General features: G+C 36.9%; 1 protein-coding gene across 1 annotated transcript in view; it reads right to left on the minus strand.

Moving 5' to 3' along the window:
* Ugt8 (UDP glycosyltransferase 8) overlaps positions 1 to 25431 on the minus strand; it is a 67440-nt gene that overhangs the window by 18339 nt on the left and 23670 nt on the right. The window contains exon 2 of the mRNA XM_013023846.1: positions 21281 to 22104. Coding sequence (XP_012879300.1) covers positions 21281 to 22102 — 822 coding nt within the window. The 5' untranslated portion in view covers positions 22103 to 22104. The remainder of the gene's footprint in view (positions 1 to 21280; positions 22105 to 25431) is intronic.

The raw sequence follows: 25431 nt of genomic DNA on the forward strand, positions 1-25431 counted from the left end.
GCCCAGGCCCAGAGTTCAGGCCCCACGACCAGACCAAAAAATAAATAAATAAAATAAATAAATAATTGCTAGAGAACCAATAAGAAACAAATGGAGAGAGGAAGAATGAGTGAATACAGTCATAATACTCAATGTACATGTGTGAAAATAGAAATAGGTATTATTCTTACTGATCCTATCAACATTATACACCAGAGACAAAGAGATAGATGAAGAATATGTATAAGTATTTAAAAATGCAATGTATTTTAGGGATGCTACACTACAAAATAAAATAAATATAGGGCCGGGTCCCAGTGGCTCAAGCCTTAATCTTAGCTACTCAGGAGGCTGAGATCTGAGGATCGAGTTTCAAAGCCAGACCAGGCAGGGAAAATCCTTAAGACTCTTATCACCAATAGACAACTAGAAAACGGAAGTGACACTGTGGCTCAAGTGGTAGCTCTAGCCTTGAACTGAAGAGCTGGGGGACAGTGCCTAGGCCTAGAGTTCAAGCCCTAGAACTGACAAAAATAAAGGGAAAATAAATATATAGCTCTCAACTTGACAATTTTACACATTAAAACTGGTTTAAAAAAACAACCCAGAACATTAGATGCTGATAAAATGGATGATTTCATTTCACTGTGAAAGCCAAAGTTCTATTTTTTTTACATTTAAATTTAAAGTCACTCCTTCAGTTTCAACATATGATTGATAAACTTCACTCCTTATCCTGGATAAAGGGATTTAATAATGTATTCTATTTGGTAAAAAGCAATGTGGAAGACAATCATACCTGAACATTACAAAAGATAGTAAAAGACATGAGAGTGACCATTATGGTGTAGCCAACTATATTTTCCCCAAATAATTAAGGCACTACTGATATTCCCACCTGTCCTCTCAGAAGTTCCCTCTGGAGACAGGGACTCTGTCCACACTTGGGTAATCCAGTGACTTCCCTGATCAATACAGTGTGGAAGAAATAATGCAAGATAGCTTCTTAGACAAGTCCAGCAAAGGATATAGATGCTACTTGTTTCTCTTGTTCTTGGTATATGCACCCTTGATATTCAACCACCATGCTATCAGCAAATGTAGGCCACATGGAGAAAACAGGAGTAGGTCATCTAGTAAATAGCCAGCCAAAGTCTCACCCACCAAGCAGGTGAATGAATGAGCCCAATATTGACCTTTGGCATCTAGAGTCTCTAAGCTGAAGCATCTGACTAGAGTTCAAAATATGTTTTCCTGTTTTCTATCAGTATTCTTCACCTCTGCATAGATTAAAAAGAATGGTTATTTAAATGTCACCAGGGAAGTTTTTACAGCTCTAAACAGTAGATATCTTATTGTCTCTTTGTATGACTCTTGAGAGTCACTAAGAATTTTTAAAACCAAAGAGATTCACATGAAGTTCCAAGTGTATTTTTTCCTCATCTAATCTTGTGACTTTGAACCCTTCTAAGTTATCTCCTCCAATAAAATAAGAAAGTAGATAAAGACACAATAATAGTAAGCTTTAAACCTACAACCTTCACCAATACTTCAATGAAGAGACTGTAATAACCTGACATTTTTCCAAAAGAATTCTGATGGCCACTCTCTCTTCTAAAGACCACAGACACTTCCCAAAGGGAGAAAAATACAGTGCTCTCATTTAATCTGTAGGTAAATTTGTTTCATCACTAACTCAATCATGGTTACACAAACTTTTATTGGTCCTCTTTTATGTGCCAGGCACTAGGTGCCAGAAATATAAAGGAACAAGATATGGTTTCTTGCCCAGAAGTTCAGAGTCCAACTGAAACTCATGGCTGTCACAATCAGCCTAACACTGTGTTAGCCAATTCATATTCCACAGGCATGAGGGACAGAGACCCTAGGAATAAATTCTACATATTCAAAAAGTACATTTACATTTTAAAAAATCTGGAAATTATGCCCTAATTTTCTCCTGGTTTCAGAGTCGTACATCCAAAGAAGTAATCTGCTGACAAGCAATTGAATAGGAAAGCATTTATTATTTATTAAGTTAGGTGAAACATCAAAAAATTCCTTGGCAAAGAAACCTTCCATATATTAGGAAACCTATGTTAATACTGTTATAAAGTATTTGTATTTGGTATTTCTAGGTTAGAAGCCTATCTAGCAAATAAATGCAGAATTCGGCAAAAACTAGTTGAACTCATTTTATTTTCAGGTACTCAAGTAGATTTTTCCAGATTAATGGCAGCACCGGAACCAGCCTCTCCCCAATACTTAATGAAGTTGTACATATAACGGCAGAAGCCGGGCACCGGTGGCTCATGCCTATAATCCTAGTTACTCAGGAGGCTGAGATCTGAGGATGGAGGTTCAAAGCCAGCCTGGGTAGGAAAGTCCATGAGACTCTTATCTCCAACAAACAACCAGAAAACCAGAAGTGGTGCTGTGGCTCAAGTGGTAGAGGGCTAGCCTTGAACTGAAGAGCTGAGAGACAGTGCCCAGGTCCAGAGTTCAAGCCCCAGGACAGACAAAAAAAAACTACAAAAAAAAACAACAAAAAAATATAAAATGCCAGACAAAGAGAGAAAGATATATTACAATCACATTTCATAACCTCATCGATCAATAGATCTGGTATTTCTATTTGATCTTCATAAATAATGGAAGAAATAGGCACAGAAGTCTTGAGATCACTTCTGCCAGGTGGGCAACCTGACAGACTAGAAAACTAGGACATTTTCATGGTCTACATTATCACATGGATAGAACAATTATCCACTGGAAGAGAAGTTAGAAGAAAGGCAAGCAACTTTTCCATTTCACTCCTGTTTTATGTTTCTCCAAATATTCAGGAAGTGAACTCCTCCTGTACAACAAAGCCAATGACCCAGAAGGGTACTGGCTATGGTGCATTGGTCCTGGGATAAAAGAATGTTGGTTACCTCAGGGAAAACATCTGTACCTCAGCCAGAAACAGCCAGATAGACCGTGAGCTCACTGTTTTACTACCTTGCACAAAGACAGCTTAAAGAGTAACATTGCCCCATTTGTTAGGAAATGGAAAGACTTGGAAAAAATTATATTAAGTGAAGTAAACCATGCCCAAGGAAACATAGGTACCATGGTTTTGCTTATGTGCAATAACTAGTATATGTCTGAGACAAGCAGAAAAGGTCAGATAAGTTGATGTTAGGTGAAATGAACCCCAAGATAAGTATTCAGATTTTTTTTCTTTCTTGTGATTGTTTCTAAAATATTTATAAGATGATTTCTTTGTTGCTTTGTATGTCCCTCCCCCATGGTATAACCCCTGCTTTCACTGTATTTGATGTTGGTATACTTTGTGGAGGGGAAGGGCAAAAACAACGTGTTTAAATAGGGATACAGGTGGATTCATTGCAACAATGAGATGTACAAGTCGTTATGTCGAAAAATGAACTTTACAACTTTGGCGGGAGTGGGTCTGGGAGATGGGAAGGGATGGGAAGGAGAAACAAAGGAGGAGGCAACAATATAAGAAATGTACTCATTACCTTGCCCATGCAATTGTAACCCCTCTGTACAGTATTTTTACAATAAAAATTTTAAAAAAGAAAAAAATCTAACACACTGTGTGGGCACACAATGTGAAGACCAGGATAAGAGGAGAAATCCTAGTTGGATCAAGAAAGGACTTTATAAATGAATATATATCAGATATTAAGCACAGACCCCCAGGATTCTCTCTAGGAACGACAGTGAGCAGAACAGGCTTCGATCGGATTATGTCCTATGGTGACAGTTTAATAAAACTAAATTTTCGATTTCTTTGCTTTCCTTCTATTCTAATACCATGGTTTCTAATAATACAATTAACCACTGTGCTCCTACAGCAGACTTGGAATAACCAACTTTAAAATATGCTTTCTCAACAATTTCCTTTTAATCTAGTTTCTGGGCCCTCTAATAAATATTTGCTCCTAAGCCCTACCCAGTGTGCTTACAAGTCTTATTTCTGAAATCTCAAGTCAATTCCCAATGATACCAACTTCTTAATACTGATTTACTTTTATTTTTAGCTTCATCCATAGAAAAACTTTCACTCGTTCAATCCCCACTGACATCCAAGAATAATAATTATTATTATTTTTACTCCATCCTCTAAACTACAGTTTACATGCTCCTAGCTTATCCTATCCCACTGTGGTGATTTTGCTAACTGATTCCCCACAAATGATGGTAATTCCATCTACCCAAATTCAACAGATCTTCAAGGTAAACACTCACATGTCACTTATTGGATCAACCCTTGTTTCATCTTGCTATATATAATAACTAAATCGATATCTCTCTTCTTTGAATGTCCTTTAAGGCACTGCTCATGCTTAAATTGCCCACTCAATTGCATGTATACATGCCAGTTCTTTTAGGAACTGATTTCAAGACACCCAAACAGTATATATTGTTCATAACATATATATTCAATAAACATTCATTGATAACTTAAATTTTTGTTGCTTTTTTAAAAGCTAAATTTCACCATTTTTATAAACTTATGCAAAACATCATCAACTTAAAAAATAACTTCATTCCCAAGTTATCTCTTCTTCAATCTATATGCATTTTCCCAGGATATTATTGGCTATATCTGGTTATTTGGAATAGATGAAGTTACACTTCATGCTCTTTAATTCCATCCCAGGGCAATAGGCTACCAAAGGACTCCTGAATATTATCAACCACACTGAGGAAAATGTGATAGAGGGGTATTTGTGAAGGTAAAAAAGAAATATAAGCCACAAATTGCATGAACAACTTCCCCTTGCTATCCTAGAGCTCAGTACTGTTTTTTTTCAAGGATATTCCCACTTACTGCTCCAACTATAATTCAAGTGAATTGTTTCCCTATCCCACACCTATACAACTAATAAACTTTCAATTCAATTCAATTTCACTATATCCTTCTATCTTCCTAAATTCAAAGGTCTAATAGTCGGGATAAAGGCATACATTTCACACTTGTACAAGGTTTACTTTAATATAAACAACAGAAAGAAGAGGGGCAAGAGGAGGTTATGTATCCTAAGTCCTGGCTCTGTCTTTTCCATTTTCCCTTGGGTCTTAAACAAAATTGCAAAAACTGAAATACCACTAAAATACACGACTTCATCTTTTAAAGGAGACCATCTGCATCCTAGTGATATTTTTACAGCTGAAAGAACAAGAGTAAACGAATGAATACAACACCTTATTTTATGCCATGAACAGCACATACTAGGCACTCAGTTACTGAGCATTTAACAAGATCAATGTAGATTTTCATTTGTTCTTTAGTTAGAATTTTACAGATGTGTTCTTTCTAGTCTGAGCCTGTTCTGCTAACCTTGTTCTTTGATTTGGCTCCTCGGACTGTGCATATTTTGCTTTCAAAATTCTCCTATAGATCCCCTTAAATAAACAGCCACATATTGAATCATGCAGCATAGACAGCTGAATAAACCAGCACTCCTCACTTCAGTACACAAAACTCCATTTTAGTTATTTCACCTATCTCATGTCTGTGTTAGCTTGTGAACAATTGGATTTAAGTTCATTGTTTAATTTTCTGTTGGTGGATATATTTATTTCAATAAACATATGCTGCTTTAAGATGGCTGGATATACATTTAATGATAACTTATAAGTTCTTTTTTATGCAAAAGAAGGTTTTTTACTTTGTAAACTACTATCTACAGACCTCTCAGGGAAGCTGAATGATTTCTGATCACTATCCCAACTCAGTCAGAGCAAAAAACAAGTATATTAAACACATTGTTAGATTTTCTTATTAATAGGACAAAACTTTTCTGGCATTCTGAAAGAGGAACTAATAGCTTGTGGATATAAATGGCTGAAAAAATAATCAGCAAAGGTTAATTTGAGTCAAAAAGGCACATTCAGCCAGACATTGGTGTAGCTGCTCTTATAATTTTATTAAATCCATGAGAATCATGTTAATAAGTCTTAAAAGAAGATTATTGCTCAGGATACAGGTAGCACCAGTTCCATTTCCTTACAAGAATACTAAGCTCTTTTTCTTCCTTTGATATGAATTTATTTGCACTTCAAACTATGAAATTTCCTGTTCTGACATCTCAAATTCACATAAAAGCTATTGGTTTAAAACAAAAGATGGTGGGGGAATAATTTCAGATTACATTACAGATATGTATGAAGATGGCATAAGGAACCTGAATAAAAGCTGTGGATCAATAGAGAATTGTAGGAGGAAGAGAAAGCAATTGAGTTGTTCTGAGCAAAAGGTAATATATGTGCATCTGAAATGCCATTGTAAGACCCTTTGGTGTCACTGTCTTTGATGCGGATGGGTCCTGACTGGACAGGGGAGGGCTGATGGAGAAAGTGAATGAGGATGAATATGCTCAAAGTATTTAAGTTGTATGCATAAAAATAGAACAACAAAACTTGTTGAAATTGCTTTAAAAAAGGAGTGGAAGGGGAAGAGTTATATTGGGTGATTTGGGTTGGGATATGTTGCATGTGTGTGTGGAAATTCCATGATGAGACTCCTCTTGCATGATTAAATAGACTAATAAAAATTTAAATTAAAAACTGTCAGCCCTAGCCGGGGGCCAGTGGATCACACCTGCAATCCTACTCAGGAGGCTGAGATCTGAGGATCAACTTTCAAAACAAGCCCAGGCAGGAAAGTCCGTGAGACTCTTATCTCCAATTAACCACCAAAAAACCAGAAGTGGTGCTGTGGCTCAAGTGGTAGAGTGCTAGCCTTGAGCTGAAGAGCTGAGGGACAGTGCCCAGGCCCAGAGTTCAAGCCCCACAACTGGTTAAAAAAAGACAGCTGTCAGCCCTGTAAATTTTATATTTCAGTGCACAATGGGTATTTTTTTGTGTGTGTCTAAAGAAAATAAGAAGACTAATCCAGGCTACAGAGAAATTTAAACCTAATAATCATTTCAAATCTTACTGTGTCTGTTTCAGATTCCAAAAGTCTAATAAACAGATTCCTTTCTCATTTCCTGTAACTAGTCACCAAAATGACTTTATTCCAATGGTGAATATCTCATTTCATGAACCAGTAAATATTATCAACATGGTCTTTATATCACCATAACTCTAGTCAAATAAGAGTATAAAAAGATACTTGTTTCTAAGATACAATGGGGTTTATAGACAACACATAATATTTTTGCTTTTAACTTGTTTATTATTAATGTTTTCTAGGTTTAACATTCTTTTAAATTATCAAATAATTTCCTCATGACTTCTGAGAATATGAATCTATGATTGGGTGACTCAGGGAAGTCAATCAGACTGACATTGATACAATCCAACTTCAATTATTGCTTTGCTTATGGGAACAGAAACAAAGTGAGACTGAACCAAGAGAATAAGATCTCTGAAAAAAAACTGGAGGAGAGGGAAGGAATATATGTTGTATATATGGGGATACCCTTTGTGAAGTTAGCAGTGCTACCAAGAGCAGAGTTTTGCAGTTCTTTTGTCATCAATTGATTATTAATTGACAAAGATACATTGTAAACATATTCACCTTCTACTTATCCTTTCTGAAGAATATGGACTTTGCTACTCAATTTAAATTTTGCAGCAACCTTCTGAAGTCTAGCAGAATGTCTCCACAAGAAATTACTTCTTGATACCAATATCAACCAAAACGTTGGGGGAAAAAAAAGCAAGGCTTTCCAGTGGAGATGACCCATCTTTTCCTTTTATTATAAAAGTTTTCTAGGATATAGATCTTTGAATTAAAATTCAGCAATTTAAGATCCAGGAACATTAAATTAAGTATTCTTTTTAACTTTTAACACTTTGAAAATATCTCTTACTTTGCATGGCAGCTAGCATTCAATAGCTATACTTTATTACTCTTGAAAAATATTACAGAAGTGAGAACCTACTAATTTTTTATCTTCTTTTTTTTTTAATCAGGGCGGGGGGAAGGGGGTACCTTGAACTCTGGGCCTGGGCACTGTCCCTCAGCTCAAGGCTAGTGCTCTACCACTTGAGCCACAGCGCTGCTTCCAGTTTTCTAATGGCCTATTGGAGATAAGAGTCTCATGGAATTTTCCTGCCTGGGCTGGCCTTGAACTGTGATCGTCAGATCTCAGCCTCCTGAGTAGCTAGGATTACAGGTGTGAACCACAGGCTCCCAGTAGATTTTTAATCTTCTAATATAACCTTCCATGAATGTTACCTATCTTGGAAATTAGTGAGAAGAAAAATACAGAAATACCACATTTAATTGAAGTCAACCATTTCTTGTACCCAGTGAGGCATTCACCATCTCTACTCTGCTCCATGATTTCCATGCAATCCCCTTTCACCAGGCTGTTTCTGAAGCTACTTCCATTTAACAATGAAGCAGTGAGTCTATTGTGTGCCAGATACTTAACACAATTCACCTTGTTCATTTTCACAATAGGATTATATTTCTCGTTCCATAAAGAAGTTGAGGATTCAAAGAAATTAAGAATTTGCACAAAGTCTAACAATAGTAATTGTGAAGCTATCATTAAATCTCAGTCGATGCTATATCAAAAAATATACTCCTTCCGGTAGCACCAAGCAGCCTTTTAGTTGATTCGGATAAGATGGCTTAAAAAGAAAAGAAAAACTGCACTATGATATTACAGAAAAAGTGAAATGAGTATGGGTTGGCACATCTGTAATTCCAGCTACTTTTGAAGGTGGACACAGAAGGATTTTGAGGTTAGTTCAGGTAATTAGTGAGATTTTTTTTCTCAAAACACAAAATAAAAACAAAAGGCCTGGGTGTGTAGCTCAAGTGGTACTCATCTAGGCAAAACAAAGAAATAGAAATATTAATTATTATAGGACAGAACTTCATTCCCTTGACATCATCCTCAGGATACATAATCCCTCTTCCGCTCTTTGCTTCAGCTGTATCTAGGATTAACAGGAATGAGAACAAGAGAGCCAGGGACATCAGAGGGTTTGCAAGGTCAGTCTTGAAGGTGGCAGCTTTTCCTATATCTTTATAGAAGGGCATGGTTAGTGCATCACTCAACCATGACCCTTGGAACACAGCCTGACCCTGAATATGTGTTCATTGAATGAATGAGTGAATGGGGTCTGGCCAAGAAGGTGGCAAAAGCCACAGCCAATGGCTCATGCCTATAATCCTAGCTACTCAGAAGGTTGACATCTGAGGGTCCTTTGGAAATCCAGCCTCTGAAGAAAAGTCTCTCATCTCCAATTAATCACCAGAAAACCAGAAGTGGAGCTGTAGCTCCAAGTGGTACAGCACTGGTCTTGAGCAAAAGAGCTCAGAGACAGAGCCCAAGCCCTGAGCTCAAGACCCATGACTGACTACAAGGAGGAGAGAGGAGGAGTTTCTACAGATGGTTCTCCTTTACTTCCTGTCAGGGTTGACCTTCACAGATGGAATCAACAATGGAATCACAGAGGGTGGAAAATATCCTACAGAATGTATGCCAGATCCTTGAGAACTATAAATTTGATTCCATATTACCCAGCACCCTACAAGAGTCCCCTTTTCACATAGTAGGTCCTCAATATGGACTGTTCAATAAGTGACAGAATATGTTGACACAGATATGAAGGACTGGGCATTTTATTTTGAGAGAATGATGCAATTTCATCAGCCAAGATGTCCATCAGCTTTGGAAGTCTGTGAGGCCTTGGAAATCTACAGGGAAGATGGATAGGAGATTAGAAGATCTAGCCCACGAAGTATGTAAAAATAGCAATTGGATCTGAGTACAGGTGGACAATAGCCACACTAGAAAACCGAGAAAAATCACAAACATGACAGACAACATTCACTACTCAAACAAACAGCTCTTGGGAGGGATTCATTTTCTAATATTATAGAGACTGTGCATAATAGTTTTAAGCACAAAAGCCTTCATTCCTTGTCACCAGAATTAGCTTAACAAACAATGACTGAGAGTGAATTGTCTCATACATAGTGACATGTAATAATTCAATGAATTATTCAATGAACAAAGGAGGAAGGACAGAGGAATGGCCCCTAAAATTTGCATGGGCTGGAGTTTTTCTCACCACTGCTTTCAAGAACCTTTAGTTACTGGCTTCCCAAAGATTTTTATCCTAAGTGGGGATCAAGCCTAGGGAGTGTTTACAGATCAGAAAGAGAGAACCAAATAAAAATAACTACGAACATCCCAGGACCCTGAAGTCCAAAGCTCATATGGTCCATGCTCCTTTCTGCCATATGATAGTCAATTCTGCCTCACAATCTGTTGCTTATGTTCTTTGTATATTTCCAAATAAGTTAATATCAATAGTAGTTCAATGTTCGTCTCTCATAAGATTTAACTTCTATGTCCCTAGGAGCTAGCAGATTCTTTGGATGTCAGAAGTTTTCAATGTGCAGTTATTAAACAAATTCCTGAGTGAGCTAAATTTTTCTAAGTGTTATTTCCTGGTCTGATTACAATGCTAAAAAGAGCATCAGCATATACAGGCTGTTCTGAAGTAAGAAAAGGCAGTATCACATAGTTTTCTATCCATACAGTAAAGATGATTTCAAGTAATCAGTTGGCAATTGAAAACACATAATCTGGTAACATGAATCTAGTAGAAAGTCTGCATGAGGTTACACATCTTAAACTGTAATTCTTAAAGCTAATTCAGTGCAAACCTTTGGCTCTGTAAATGAATTAACTGGGGCTATCTTGATGTAGTTGTTCTGGCTCTCTTAACCAGAGTACAAATACAGTTATCTGAAGCCTGTTGTGAGTCGCCTCATTCTGGAATTCTACCTGTGCATGAGAACTAACGTCACTGCTGACTTGTATAAAAGGAGCTCCTCTCTTCTTTCCATGATTGTGCACAAAGAGCACGTTTAACACATGGATTTAATTACTATTTGTGCCCCTGTGATAGAGTGTTGTCCTCAGGGTCTGTGACAATAAATGGACCCAAAAGGCCTACCTGTACCTTTTGAGTTACTTTTTTATGTTGCAATTCCTTATTCTCCCACAATTAAACAATTACATCGACAATAATGTTAGCTATGTTCACTGCTTTCGGCATGCCTGCTTTAAAATTTTATTTGCTCTTTTATTGTTGTGTAGGTTTGGAAATAAAACAACCAGGCATTTTAGAAGGTACAAAATTGGAACCAATTAATTACTAAGAGTGGCTCTTGAGAGTTAATTGAATGAACTTCAGTCCATGGGTTTTCCACATTTATTTTACCTCCTCAAATAGTTTTTTAGTTTCAATCTCTTGACTGTCATTCGGATAAGTCAAAGCTTGTTTGCTATTTCATTTATTAGGAAAAATGGCGCTGAAATTCCAGGTCCTTATTTCTTAACTAAAAGTTCTTTTAAAAATGCAGTTCATCATAGTGGACATTGTGAGATATATGTATCTGTGCACCTATCTGTATATAATGTATTATTTTATTCACACTGTATTTTCTACATAAAGCTGCAATAGTTTTCCCTTTTATAAATAATCTTTTAATTTATAGATACAAATATTTTATCTATTCTATAATAAATCTGGGGAGAGAAAGGGAGAGAAGTAAAGATAGAATGAATAAATGTCTTAGGGTTTAAACTCAGGGCTTCAAGATCTATTGCTCTCTCTCGCCCATAGCTGGTACTCTACCACTTAAGGCAAGCTTCTACTTTTGACTTTTTAGTTGGAGATAAAAGCCTTTCAGGTTTGTCTGCCGGAATTGGCTTTGAACTTCAATCTTCATATCTAAGCCTCCTGAGTAGCCAGGATTATAGGTATGAACCACCAGTGTCCAGCTGAATGATTCTGATCTAAACAAAATTAGTGTTCTCTTCTTTTACAAATAAGAAAACTTCATCTGGAAAGTTCATGTGCAAAATTCCATGAAGACAAAGCTGTTGATGGCAAAGTTGAGACCCAAATTCATAGGTCTTGAGCTTAGATTCTTCTGGTCCCGAAAGGACATAGTTTGGACAATAGGAATTGGTGAAGCAGAGATAGACTACTAAGGCCAGAAGATGTGTACTTGCTCAATGTCAGAAAAATCAGTATTTCACTACTTCCCAAAAAAGCATTATTTCTAAACAAACACACATTTTCAAAGGCATCTGTACACTTAAATATTTTAAATGTATGAAGGTATTTTCTGCACACTTTACCTTCTCAATGTGACATTTGTCTGGCCTGTATTCTTCTCAAACTTAAAATCCAAAGTTAAATAGACAAACTGTTGAACACCCATTACATCAGCACAGTTTGGCAAGCACATAGAATTTTGCTATTACTTCTTAACTCACTGAGATGTGAAGGGCTACAAATAAGTTCAAGCTTTTGCAGTACAATCCTCCATGAGAATATGTCATAAGAACTTATTGGGATGCCCAGAGCATGCCTGCAATTTTCAATACTATCATCTTATAGGCAGTTATTGATGAAATTAACCTAGGAGTTTATATTGATTCTTGTAACTTAAGATTCTTGTAACTTCTGACCTCCAATTTAAGGATTAAAAATATTCGCTATTACTAGAAAGGCTATTATGATAAATTGTTCACAGTAATCAACAAGTAACACTGAAAAAGAAACTGTATTTTTAATGAAAGAAGAGAATATTGAAGCATTAGGCAGCCTGAAATGAGGTTAATTGAGGATGCTACAGTTAGACTCTGGGCCAGAGGATGTTGTAATAAGATTCAGGGCTAAAAAAGCAGGAGATGGACACCGTAGGAAGTTTGTGTACCTGAAGGAAAGAAGTATGTTGAAAGGAAGAAGAATAGAGAAAAAAACTCAGCAAAGAAATTAGAAGACAAAATACACACTTAGAAATTTTGACTGAAGTTGATTGCATTTTTAAGGCATTTTTGTGAAAGGAAGATGTTAGCAAGTTACTCCTACTGCGTTAATGTTTTGTTGAAGATTGCCTGATTTAGGAAAATGCTTATTAATGAAACCTCTAATGTGTAAAGATTACTCATTTATGTTTCTCAAACAAAAATGGTATTGTATCAACTTCACTGGGTATGCTTTGTCTGTTCTGACTTTCTAATTAGCAATTCTTCGCATGATTAAATGCTAAATACACAGCTGTGTTAGGCCTCGGCTGGTAGTAACCAGTAGTGCCTAATACTGCCTTTTTAAAGAGAATAACAAAAGTACTCAAATCCTGGGGATAAAACTTGGAGGCCCCATTCAGTAAGGTTATCAATATAAGCACTGATTATACATACTATGTGAATAAAGCCAAACACTGAGTAGTAAATGTCACCTCTGTTGAAAAGTTAACTCTGAGCCAGGTAGAAAATGACTAAGTAATTTGTTCAGTTAAAATGACATGTAGAATATGTTACATGTGATTTCTATTATCATCATTTTTAAAGACCTTAAGTGATTACTAAGCAAGTCTAGTAGAATAAACTGTACTTATATACATTAAGACATTGTTATCAGAATCCAGTGTAGGATGGCCACTCCATGCCATATAACTCAATTAATCCTCACAACTCATTCAGAGATGTGTTATTACTTTATAATCTTGAAATGCTTCTAAATTGATTGTAAATGGAATTCTGTTAAAAAATCATTCCCTAGAGGAACATGTTATTTGTGTATCATATTGTATCACTTTTTAACATGTTTAGTATTCTCCAAATAAATTATGTTTTTGCCTAAGATTTAAAAATAAAGTATGCATGTCTAAAAAAATCCAAAGAAACCATCTAATAAAAAAAAAATAGAAGCCAGGTGCCGGTGGCTCATACCTGTAATACTAGCTAACTCAGGAGGTTGAGAACTGAGGATCGCGGTTCAAAGCCAGCCCAGGCAGGAAGGTCCCTGAAACTCTTATCTCCAATAAACCAAACCACCAGAAAGCCGGTAGAGGGCTAGCCTTGAGCTGAAGAGCTGAGGGACAGCACTTAGGCTGAGAGTTCAAGTCTCATGACTGACAAAAAAAAAATAGAGTAAGTTTAAAAACAAAAACAAAATCCCCAGCAGCTTAAGAATCACACAAGCAGGTAAAGTCACAGCCAAATCCCCACTTTTGTGCAACCAGTTTTTGTACTTGTAAGATCTTTTGTTCTGTGAGAAAACAACTTAAAGGAATACAAGTTTTAAAAATAACCCCTGTGTATTTTTCAATTTTATAATATAGGTATATATCTACACACACACACACACACACACACACACACACACACACACATTGCATTGAACTGTGGGTAAACTCAAGTAAAGCTTCAAAATGAAATTCAAATCCTTTGCAAGACTCAAGGCCTAACCTGACACAATCTCTATTCATCTGTCTAAACAGGAACCACACTCTCTTCTAGCCCCATGCTATCTTTTCAGGTCCCCAGTCTTCCTGGGTCTTTAAAATACTAGGACTCTTCCACTTCTGAATGGGGAACTGTCTCTCCACTGGTTGACTCCACCTTTCTTCCGCTTCACTGGCCACCTTTTCTAATGCATCCTATGGGTGCCTTACACGGTACCTCAGCATTGAATTGATGCATCTTATTAATTTGTTTATATCGTTATTACACACACAAACACACAGAGGAAAGCAAGGCAAAGCAGAAGCAGCACAGAGAGAAAATCTAATTTGCACTTAATGTTACTACCTCAATATTTGGCATATACTGGGACACAAGAAATTCCCATCAAGGGCTGGAAGGTGGTTCAGAGGTGGAGTGCTTGCCTTGTATGCATGAAGTCCTGGGCTCGATTCCTCAGCACCACATAAGCAGAAAAAGCTGGAGTGGCACTGTAGCTCAAGTGGTAGAGTGCTAGCCTTGAACTGAAGAGCTCAGGGACAGTGCCCAGGCCCAGAATTCAGGCCCCACAACCGGCAAAAATAAAGAAATTCCCATTGAACACAGATCTAAATATCTGTTAAAACTCTTTCTTGGGTAGTCATCTCTGTGTGGCTGCAAAACCCACTCACCATCAGACATATGGAAATGTTTTAAAAGGATTTTACACTGTAAATGTGAATGGAAAACCAGTTTGGCTGTTCCTCCTCATAGCCTGAAAATGCTCAAAGGGGGATTTAGTTTCATAGTTTTAATAATATTTATAAGCCATGTGGATTGTTTTCCAAAGATAAAGCATCTGAGGGTTTCATTCATTTAATTAGTGCAATATTTATCCCAATTTGCAAAGCAAATAGAACAAATGCTGTGTCATTTACAATTTGAAGTTACATTAATCCCAAATGTAAGTATTAAGGCCTGTACTTAGCAAAATACTTCAGTACAAGGTAGTATGCAAGTGATTAAGATATAAATGGTATGTCAGCTTTCAAAGTATTTTGCTTCCTCTTACTAGAAGTAAAAGGTCCCATGGTTTCCCTTATTTGAAATAACTAGTATATGTCTGAGTCAAGCAGGAAAGGTCAGATAAGTTGATGTTAGGGGAATGAACCCCAAGATAAGTATTCAAATGTTTTTTTGGGTTTTTTCCTTTCATGCAATTGTTTCTAACATATTTATTAATTAATTTATTTTTTGTCAGTCGTGGGGCTTGAACTCTGGGCCTGGGCGCTGTCCCTCAGCTTTTCATCTCAAGGCGAGCGCTCTACCACTTGAGCTACAGCGTCACTTCCGGTTTTCTGGTGGTTTATTGGAGACGGTCTCTCTCCTGCCCGGACTGGCTTTGAACCGAGATCCTCTGATCTCAGCCTCCTGAGTAGCTAGGATTACAGGCAGGTGTGAGCCACCAGCACCCGGCGTTTCTAACATATTTATAAGATGATTTCTTTGTTGCTTTGTATGTCCCTCCCCCACGGTATAACCCAAGCTTTCACTGTATTTGATGTTGGAGGAGAAGGGAAAAAACAAATCGTTTAATTAGGGATACAGGTGGACCCATTGCAACAATGAAATGTACAAGTCGTTATGTCAAAAAAGGAACTTTGCAACTTTGGTGAGGGCTGGGGGGAGGATTGGGTGGGAGGAGGGGAGGAGTATGGAAAGGGATGGGAAGGGGAAAAAAAGAGGAGGCAACAATACTTGATAAGAAATGTACTCGTTGTCTTGCCCATGTAATTGTAACTCCTCTGTACAGTATTCTTACAATAAAAAAAAAGTTGTAAAAATATAAAAAAAATCTCACTGGAAAATTTTAAAAATTAGAACTTAGTCTTTTCTTAAAGATCTTTGTAATTTTTTTTCAATACTATATAAAGTCCCTTTCTCTATGAGTATTAAAAAATCCAATTCCACAGGCATTAGGCAGTTGCTATACTCAATGAAATATAAGGTCAGGCCAACTTTATTTTGACTAGTTTATTTATATTATGGAGTCAGATAATTTTAAAAAAAGAAGTAAACAAGGGAAAATAATCTCTACAATATAGCATTTTGTACCCTTCTTCCATCTGGGACAGCGTTGTTCTCTTGAAAAACTCCTCACTTAGCCTAGTGCCAGTTCATGCCTATCATCCTAGCTACTCAGGAGGCAAAATTCAATGCCAGCCTAGGGAGGGAAGCCTGTGAGACTCTTATCTCCAGTTAACCTGCATACAGACAGAAGTAGAGCTCAGGCTCAAGATACAAAATATCAGCCTTGAGTAAAAGAACCTAAGAGACATCATGAAGGACCTGAGTTCAAGACTCAGTATCCCAAGGCATAGTGCATGCACACACATATGCACGCACACACACACACACACACACATTAGTTTTAATTTATATGCTTTATTGGTTTCATTAGAATCCCATTATCAACTTTAAATCTCATGAAATAGCATAACTTAGATCTATAAGGTATAATTAAAATAGCCTCTATTTTCCATACCCTGGAACAAGCCTTTTGTCCAAACAACTCTCATGTCTCAGACTAGATACTTCATTCACTAATGGTGAGATCAATTTCCAATCAGTGTATGTAAAAGTAAGTAATTCCACTTCTTGAATCAATATTCAATATTGTTTGTCAAAAGCTGTAGTTTCATTCCTTGGTTTCATGTTTGTCAAAAGCTGTAGTTTCATTCCTTGGTTTCATCCTTCTTAGAATGTATGCAAAAGAGCAATGGCAAAAATGCATTATACTCATTAATTGACATCTTGAATTGAAATCCCTTTGAACAACTACTTAAAGATAATTTTTAAATGATTAAAATTTAAATATGAGATTTAAACTGGATTGATTTCTATCAACTCACATAAGAGCAAAAGTACAAATAGTTTCTTTCTTTGGACACTCATACTATGCACAAACTTTGATATCAGTTATGTAAGATTAGAGAAACTACTGTTTCTGCATAGTCTTATACTTGATTATATGTGGGTAAATGATTAATATGAGTGACAAAATGTGCAGGTATCTTGATAAGCTAATCAGTAGCAAAACAATCCATACTTCCTTCGGCTTGCCACAAAATATCTATCAGGGGCTGGGAAGGTGGCTAAGAGGTAGAGCGCTTGCCTTGTATGCATGAGGCCCTGGGTTCGATTCCTCAGCACCACATAAGCAAAAAGAAAAAAGCCGAAAGTGGCACTGTGGCTCAAGTGGTAGAGTGCTAGCCTTGAGCTGAAGAGCTGAGGGACAGCACCCAGGCCCAGTGTTCAGGCCCCATGACCGGAACCCCCCCCGCCAAAAAAAATCTATCAGGCATTGTGTAAGTCCCTCATGTAATAAGCAAATGTACTACTCTTTTGTCTATTCTATATATTTTCAGAAAAGAAATAAAATTAAAATGAATGCAGCAGACCTTAGCTATTCTAGACTTTCTTTAGGCTCAAACATTATGAGAGGTCCTAAAAAAAGGCCTTTTAGAAAATTTTGTGCCTTTCTTCCCAGATTGTGAAATTCAAATCCTACTATCAAATCATCACTAGACATCTAGAAAACTTAATCTACTCCCTGTGTAAAACACCAAAGCAAGGAACAATTAGGCTATTATTAGTCATCCGTGTGTTCTCAGAAACATCTAGCTACACCCTCTTGATTTAGTGTTTGTGACCACTAAAAATAAATTTGAGAAACTTTTTCATTGAAAAGCCCTAGAGTTTATTATCTCAGATAAAACTGCTAGAGTAAACCTCAAAAAAGTAAAGAATGCCTGAGAGAAAGAAAGAGACATAACATCCTTCAAAATACTCCCTATCCAACAACTACAGATTGTCCTCTGACAAGAAAACAGTCCATGATACTTAGAACCCAAAACTTCCTATACTGATCATAGCTATCTCTATGTATCACATTACATATAACACATGTTCATGCCATATATGTGTGCCTGTGAGACCCAAATAAGAAGACACAAAACAGTACAAATAACAAGTGTGCTTTCAAGGGAATCACTATATGAAGTCAAGGACAGGGAAGCCCTACAAGTGTCAAGTAAGAAATTAAGGATGATTACATTCACGTGGAACTGAACTTTCATTGAAGAAGAGGATTAGGCTCTTCTCTAGGACCAACCCATAAGTGTGATTGACATGGACTTTCCAAAGGATTGAGACATCACTCTGCATGTATGATAACCCATGATCACCTGGAGAAACCCATGGGATGGAGAAGAGGGAGAAAAATGTCAATACAAAGAGTCTGAGGCCACCCACTTTCACCTCTGGAAGTGTCTTTCTGTCCTAGTAAATTATATAGTCATAACAGTCAATGCATATCCTATGAAATTAACAAAATTGAGGGGAGAGATGGAGTTGGGAGAGAAGGGAGAGAATGATAAAAGGAATGACATTAATCAACATATATGTTGTATTCATAAACTAATTTGTCAAATATTAAGTCTTTTGTTCAATTACTTAAAATTACAATAAAAATAAACAAACAAAAAGAAATTAAGGTACAACAAAACATTTGAGTACTGTCTTGTGTGAGGCTCAAAACAAAAACGCCAAAAATGTACTGGAAAGCTATATCTGAAGTGAAATAATGTTGTGAAACTATAAAGTATAACAGAGCCTGAGGTATCAGTCCGCACTTACACTACCATTCAATAAACAAGTTGGAACTGGAGTTATGGCTCAAGTGGTAGAGAATGAGCCTTGAATGGAAAGCCAAGCAAGGGCATGAGAGCCTGAATTCAAGCCCCAGTCCTGGCACAAAAATAAAAACCAAAGCAAAAGCAACACTAACGAAATTAATGAAATAAGAGAAATTGGAGGGGGAACAGGGCAATCAGAAGATTCTTCTACATGCAGTTTTCTTCTTCAGTCAGGTGACTGAAAAAGAAAGACATTGCACAACCAAAATCAAAGTAAGCTGACACAGAGAACTATCTCTCGGGAAAGATAAAGAGTTAAGAAGAAAGGTTGATATTTCTGACATTTAAATGACTTAGTTAAGGAAAAGACAGATTTGCTTACTAAATCTTTTCAGAACTCCTTCTAAAATCTGATTTTATCTATCTTTATGCAAGAGAGCATTATTTCACAAGGTGACTGTGGTGGAGACTATTGAGGAATTCAAACTAGACTCTGATACAATCATGAGTGATTGAGATAAGCAGAGGTTAAACCCCATTCTTTATAGCTGTCAGAGAACACAAATGTGCCCTGTTAACCAGTGATTTAAAGTGCTAGCACTGTGGATATGGAGATGGACATTTCTATGTTTCAGTGTTATAAGAAATATGTAAAAGAAATTCTGTGTGTATGAGAGAGAAAATGAATGAATGAGAAAATGAGCAAATATGATTGTGTTGGTTGTGTGGTGCTGAGGAAATCCACAGTCTTCTGCCTGTAGACAGGTAGTCTTTTACGGAGTTATATACTCAGCACATGATATTTAGTCATAAGTCTGTTATAATTGTAATAGAAAGTCCAAAGGTCATATATACCAATCACCTTATGATCCTATGTAAAACAAGCTGCAAAAAAACATTATCCTTATCTGATATCTATAGGTGAAAATATGTATAAGCTCATCAAGGCTTTGACAGACTTGTTTATACTTAGTGCTCAAAGAGTTGTTGGGTATAGCTATTTTCAGAGCTAGAAACAAAATAGAAATAGCTTCCATAAATGAAATTATGGAGTAAGACCTAAGTTTCTTGGTTAATGGAATTAAATGAAAGTCAGTCTGAAATTAGAAAAATCACTACAATATATAAATATATGCACCATTTCTGTTAGTCTTTTTTTTTTGGTTGGTTGTGGGGCTTGAACTCAAGGCCTGGACGCTGTCCCTGAGCTCTTCAGCTCAAGACAAGCACTCTATGATTTGAGCCACAGCACCCCTTCTGGTTTTCTGATGGTTAATTGGAAATGAATCTCACGAACTTTCCTGCCCAGGCTGGCTTTGAACTGCAATCCTTCGATCTCAGCTTCCTGAGTAGTGAGGATTACAGGCCTGAGCCACTACCACCCGGCTTCAGTTAGTTTTAATACTTGATTAAAAACAAAGTAGCAAGCAGATGTGTTCTGGCTGAAGCCTCTAATTCTAGCTACTTGGGAGTATTGCAAGAAAGCCCCAAGACTCCATCTTCACTGAATACAGCAATGCATATCTGTGACCTCAGCAAATATGCCATGCCTAAAGTAGGTAGATGATAGTCCAGCCATTCTCCTGTATAGGAAGTGGAACATACCCTAAAAGTAACCAGTGAAAACCAGGCCTGGAGGCACAGCTCAAAGCTATTGCACCTGTCTAGTAATTATAAAATCCTGATTTCAGCAACAAGAACAACAAAAGTTGCAGATCTGAACATCAGAACACCAAACAACTTGCTAATAGCTTAACCAGCAAAAAAAAGAACTTAAGTTCAAATTATTCAGGCTGAACAACAATCAGAGAGATCTTGTTGAAGTGCTATTAATTCTGTCTTTGAAATGAAATTTTACTAGGGCATGATTTCTTTAAAGCAGTTACATCATTAGTTTGATGGATTTACTGCTTTGTTTCTACTGTAGGACATAGACTTTCTATCAGTTATGGCTTCCCAGAAAGGAAATTATATTCATTGCATTTGGTGTACTAAACAGTCATCTGTGATTGTAGTTTGGGGAGAAAAGACTTTGTGTTTAATGAAAAGCAAAATCAATTTTACTCAGTAAGATTAACCAGTAGATATATTCTACTCACATACCATAGTTACTACTTAACTAAAAATCTATTTACCAGTCAGTCCTATTGCGCAGCAAAATCTTGGTATTATAGAAATGCTCCAAGCAACCTGGACTCTGGGAAAGGAGTGAACCTTCTGGAAGCTTAGAAGGCTTCCAGACTCCCTGCATCCTGACTACTTATGACAGCAGCCTTAGTTATGAAACCCTAATTAATCCCATATCTTCCAGAAATTAACATTGACCTTTATATTTAAAAACAAATTAGCAAGGAGTTTGGCAAACCTTACTTCTGGTAATGGGCTGGCAGGCTTGGTTAGAATTCCTCCCACATATACAACATTCGGCAGGGTAGGTCTGGGAAACTCCAGGGCCACGTCTGTACACAGCATCCACAGACTGGACCCATGAACCAAATCATACATCGACTTCTCTGGCAGCAAGTTGTACTTCTGCATTATCCTTTCATATTTGGGAAGAACCAGAAAGCTGACCCCTATTCTGGAAATGAGGTAAACACCGGTATTTTTCATCCTTTGTAGCAAATTCATGCGGTCCGTGAGGAGTGAGTTAAACTCAGGGACATAGGCTAACGGAGCAGGAGCACCCACTTCGGCAGGATACCAAAGGCCAGTGGAAAATACAGCATACTGAACCCCTAAAAGATGAGCTATCACAAATCCACACATATCGTTTGGGTCCACCAGCAGCAGGTCAAACTTCTCTTTTTTCAGACCGTGGATTAGGTCTTGGTTGCCAACTATCATATCACAGTTCTTAGTATAATGATCTAATATGTCAAATAGCTCAATTGCTGTCAATCTCCCAGAGAAAATATTCCGCATTTTGGACTGCAGGAACGCATCCGAGGTGGTACTGTTGAAGATCCCTGGGTAGCGCTGGAGGCTGTAATGATGAGATGGAGCTATGTCTCTGCCTTCTGAGAGGAGGAACACTGTGTGATGGCCTCTCTCGTGCAAGGCTGAGGCTAGCGTCTTGAAAATGTACATATGGCTTTCAAACATAATTGGCGGCACGATGATGATTCTGGCAGCCCTTGCCATCCCAACAGCACTCCAAAGGAGTATGAAATACGGAGTGTAAGACTTCATCGCTGGAATGACAAGCAGAAGACAACTTAAAACAGCAAGCACAGTCAACCATTCAAACCAATCCCAAAGTTTGTATTTGTTCAATATATCAGCTGAACCAAATCAGCTCAAAATTACCCTTCCATTTGTTCTAATAAACCTTTCATTTTTGAAAGACAAATTGCTCAAGTACAGAATTGGAAGCAAAGTTGATATACAAGGATACCTATGAAAAATGGATCAGAATGACAGCATATAATTGTCTCAATGAACCATTCATTTTTTCCAATGTGAAATGAGGGTTGTATGTAAGGTTTAATGACAAGTAGTATTACTACTTCCAACAATAGCTAGGAAATAACATGAAATATTTACTTTTGTCCTAAGTGAGCATCAGTAATAATTCCAACAAACAGAGCTGTGCTTTTTGGATTTTCAGCCATATCAGCACGTATGTCTCTTACTTAAGTCATTTTACTTCAGCTGTAACATTCCCAATTATAACCAAAGCTTGCCAAGGACAGTACATTCTAGAAATATAAGCAATCATTTGGCAGTAGTTCCATCATTCTATAGAAAATAATTTAACACAGGAATAATGATCTATAGTACATACACATACATGCATATATATGTCCTCTTTACTAAATACCCTTAAGTATCCTGTGAGTCTGAATTTACATATTTATATCATTTTGCTGATGATTTCCATACATTACCACAAAAAAAGACTCTTTAAAAGAAAATTTCAGGGCTGGCAAGGTGGTAGAGTGCTTGCCTTGCATATATGAGGCTCTGGGTTCGATTTCTCAGCACCACATAAACAGAAAAAGCTGGAAGCAGTGCTGTGGCTCTAGTGGTAGAGCACTAGTCTTGAGCTGAAGAGCTGAAGGACAGCACCCAAGCCCAGAGTTCAGGCCCCACAACCAACCCCCCCCCAAAAAAAATAGAGAGAGGAAAAGAGAAAAAAGAAAAGGAAAAAGAAAATTTCAAGAGGGACTATATTGAAAAAGGAACTGATAAATGACCATGTCCCAGAACATACTTCCTGCACTCCACCTTTAACTTGGGTGATAGCGACAAATCAGAGGGTTTCTCTATACTTGAAGGCTAATATTTCCCCATCCCTTTCATAGTCATAGATTATGTGTAGTCATCCTCCCTTGCCAGTAAGAAATAAGCACTCTGCTTGTAAGGGACACTCAAGGTGCAAATTGTCTTAATCTGTGCATTGTAATTTGTACATAAAGAAAAGTTCTAGCCAGGCATCAGTGGCTCATGTCTGTAATCCTAACTACACAGGAGGCTGAGATCTGTCTCAATTCAAAGCCAGCCTGGAAAAGAAAGTCTGTGAGACTCTTATCTCTAATTAACCACCAAAACCTGGAAGTGGCTCTATGACTCAAGTAGTAGAGTGCCAGCCTTGAGCTGAAGAATGCAGGGATAGCACCCAGGCCCAGAGTTCAAGCCCCATGACCGACCTCCCCCAAAAAAAAATTAAGAAAGAAAGAGAAAAGTTCTAAATAAGTACGTACACAAAATGAGTATTTTCTTGTCAAAAAACAACTCAAAATAGATTTATAAATATATCCCCAAACGGACATCAAGGTTACTCATTACCATTTATTAGCTGTAATCTGTGCAAATTTCTACCACCTAAAGAAAATCTTGCAACTATAACTTCTCAAATTACAAATATAGCACGACATTAAAAAAAGAAATTGAGAGCTGGTGCCAGTGACTCATGCCTCTAATCCTAGCTACTCAGGAGGCTGAAATCTGAAAATCACAGTTCAGAGCCAGCCTGGACAGGAAAGATTATGAGACTCTTATCTCCAATTAAACACCAAAAAGCTGGAAGTAGAGCTCTGGCTCAAGTAGTAGAGTGCAAAAAATACTTGAAGATAGTGCTCAGCGCTGAGTTCAAGCCCCAGGACCTGAACCAAAACAAACAAACAAATCAATAGCGAGTGAATCATCATGCCAATATCAAGAATGGGCTATGAAATTCTATTTCTATATGTATTTTCCTTCTCCCGTCCAGAAGAATAAAAAGCAATCACAATACAAATATATGTTAAAATTTTCTTAATTATTAAAAGGACTTTAAATAAATCTAGACATTATTTCTGTAACAAAATTTATAATTACAAGGTCAATAAAGGAATAGTGTTAGGCAGGCAAGCTTGGGGAAAAGAATACGCTTTTATTCTACACTACTAGATCATCAATTCGTCTCTCTGACATTGCCTTCATCCAGTTCTGAGTAGAGAAAATTAGGGATTTTCTAGGGACATGTTCTATAATCAAGGGATAGCATTTATGCAAAAACAGGCATTCCAACAGCTACTATTCTCTGCTGTTCCCCCCTTGCATATCCAAGAAGGATATCCTTAACAAGAAAAAAAACAACAAAAAATAAATTCAGGGGCTGGGAAGGTGGCTCAGTGGTAGAGCGTTTGCCTTGCATGCCTGAGGCCCTGGGTTCGATTCCTCAGCACCACATAAGCAAAAAGAAAAAAGCTGGAAGTGGGCTGTGGCTCAAGTGGTAGAGCGCTAGCCTTGAGCTGAAGAGCTGAGGGACAGCGCCAGGCCCAGAGTTCAGGCCCCACGACCGGACCAAAAATAAATAAATAAATAAATAAAAATAAATAAATAAATTCAATAAACCATTAGCTACTGTGTGTATGATCCACACAACAATTTAGGAAATATTACCAAAATAATATATCCATTCTATATCCATTTCATAAAATAAATGTCTTACTCTTTTATTTTCATGGAACTATAATTAGGATCTATGCAATTAATTAGGTAGAAAACTTGTTTTATCATTTTAAGGAACTGTTCATTCACATTTAGTAAAACTTGCTACTGAATTTTAACAACTGTTTAGCTATGTTTTGCATTTCAAGTTCACCTTTTTGTTCAAAATAAACACCATGTAAGCATTACATTCATTATTTCAAACTTATTATGAAAACTATAATAGTGCTGGGAAAAATAAAAGAAAATATGACTAAAAGCAAACTTCAGGTAACATAAGGAAAATAAATTATCAAAATACAATATAGACTTACAAATATCCTAATCTGAGTACTAGATTCCTCCAGATGTAATAAAAATGATTTCTTGAATCTATATGAAGAAATAAAATGGCAAAAACAAATAAAGCAAAAAAATGGTGAAACAGTGAGGACCGTAATATTTACACATATAGGTTAGCTATACTTTCTACATTTATATAATTATATGAAATAATTATCTTAAATTTGAGAATGTTATAGTTACCTAAGCATTATTGATATTAAAAGGAACATTGAAAAAATGTAATAAAAAAGAGTTTTGGT

The sequence above is a fragment of the Dipodomys ordii genome, unplaced genomic scaffold (assembly GCF_000151885.1).
Source record: "Dipodomys ordii isolate 6190 unplaced genomic scaffold, Dord_2.0 Scaffold70, whole genome shotgun sequence".
NCBI classification, from domain to species: Eukaryota; Metazoa; Chordata; class Mammalia; order Rodentia; family Heteromyidae; genus Dipodomys; species Dipodomys ordii.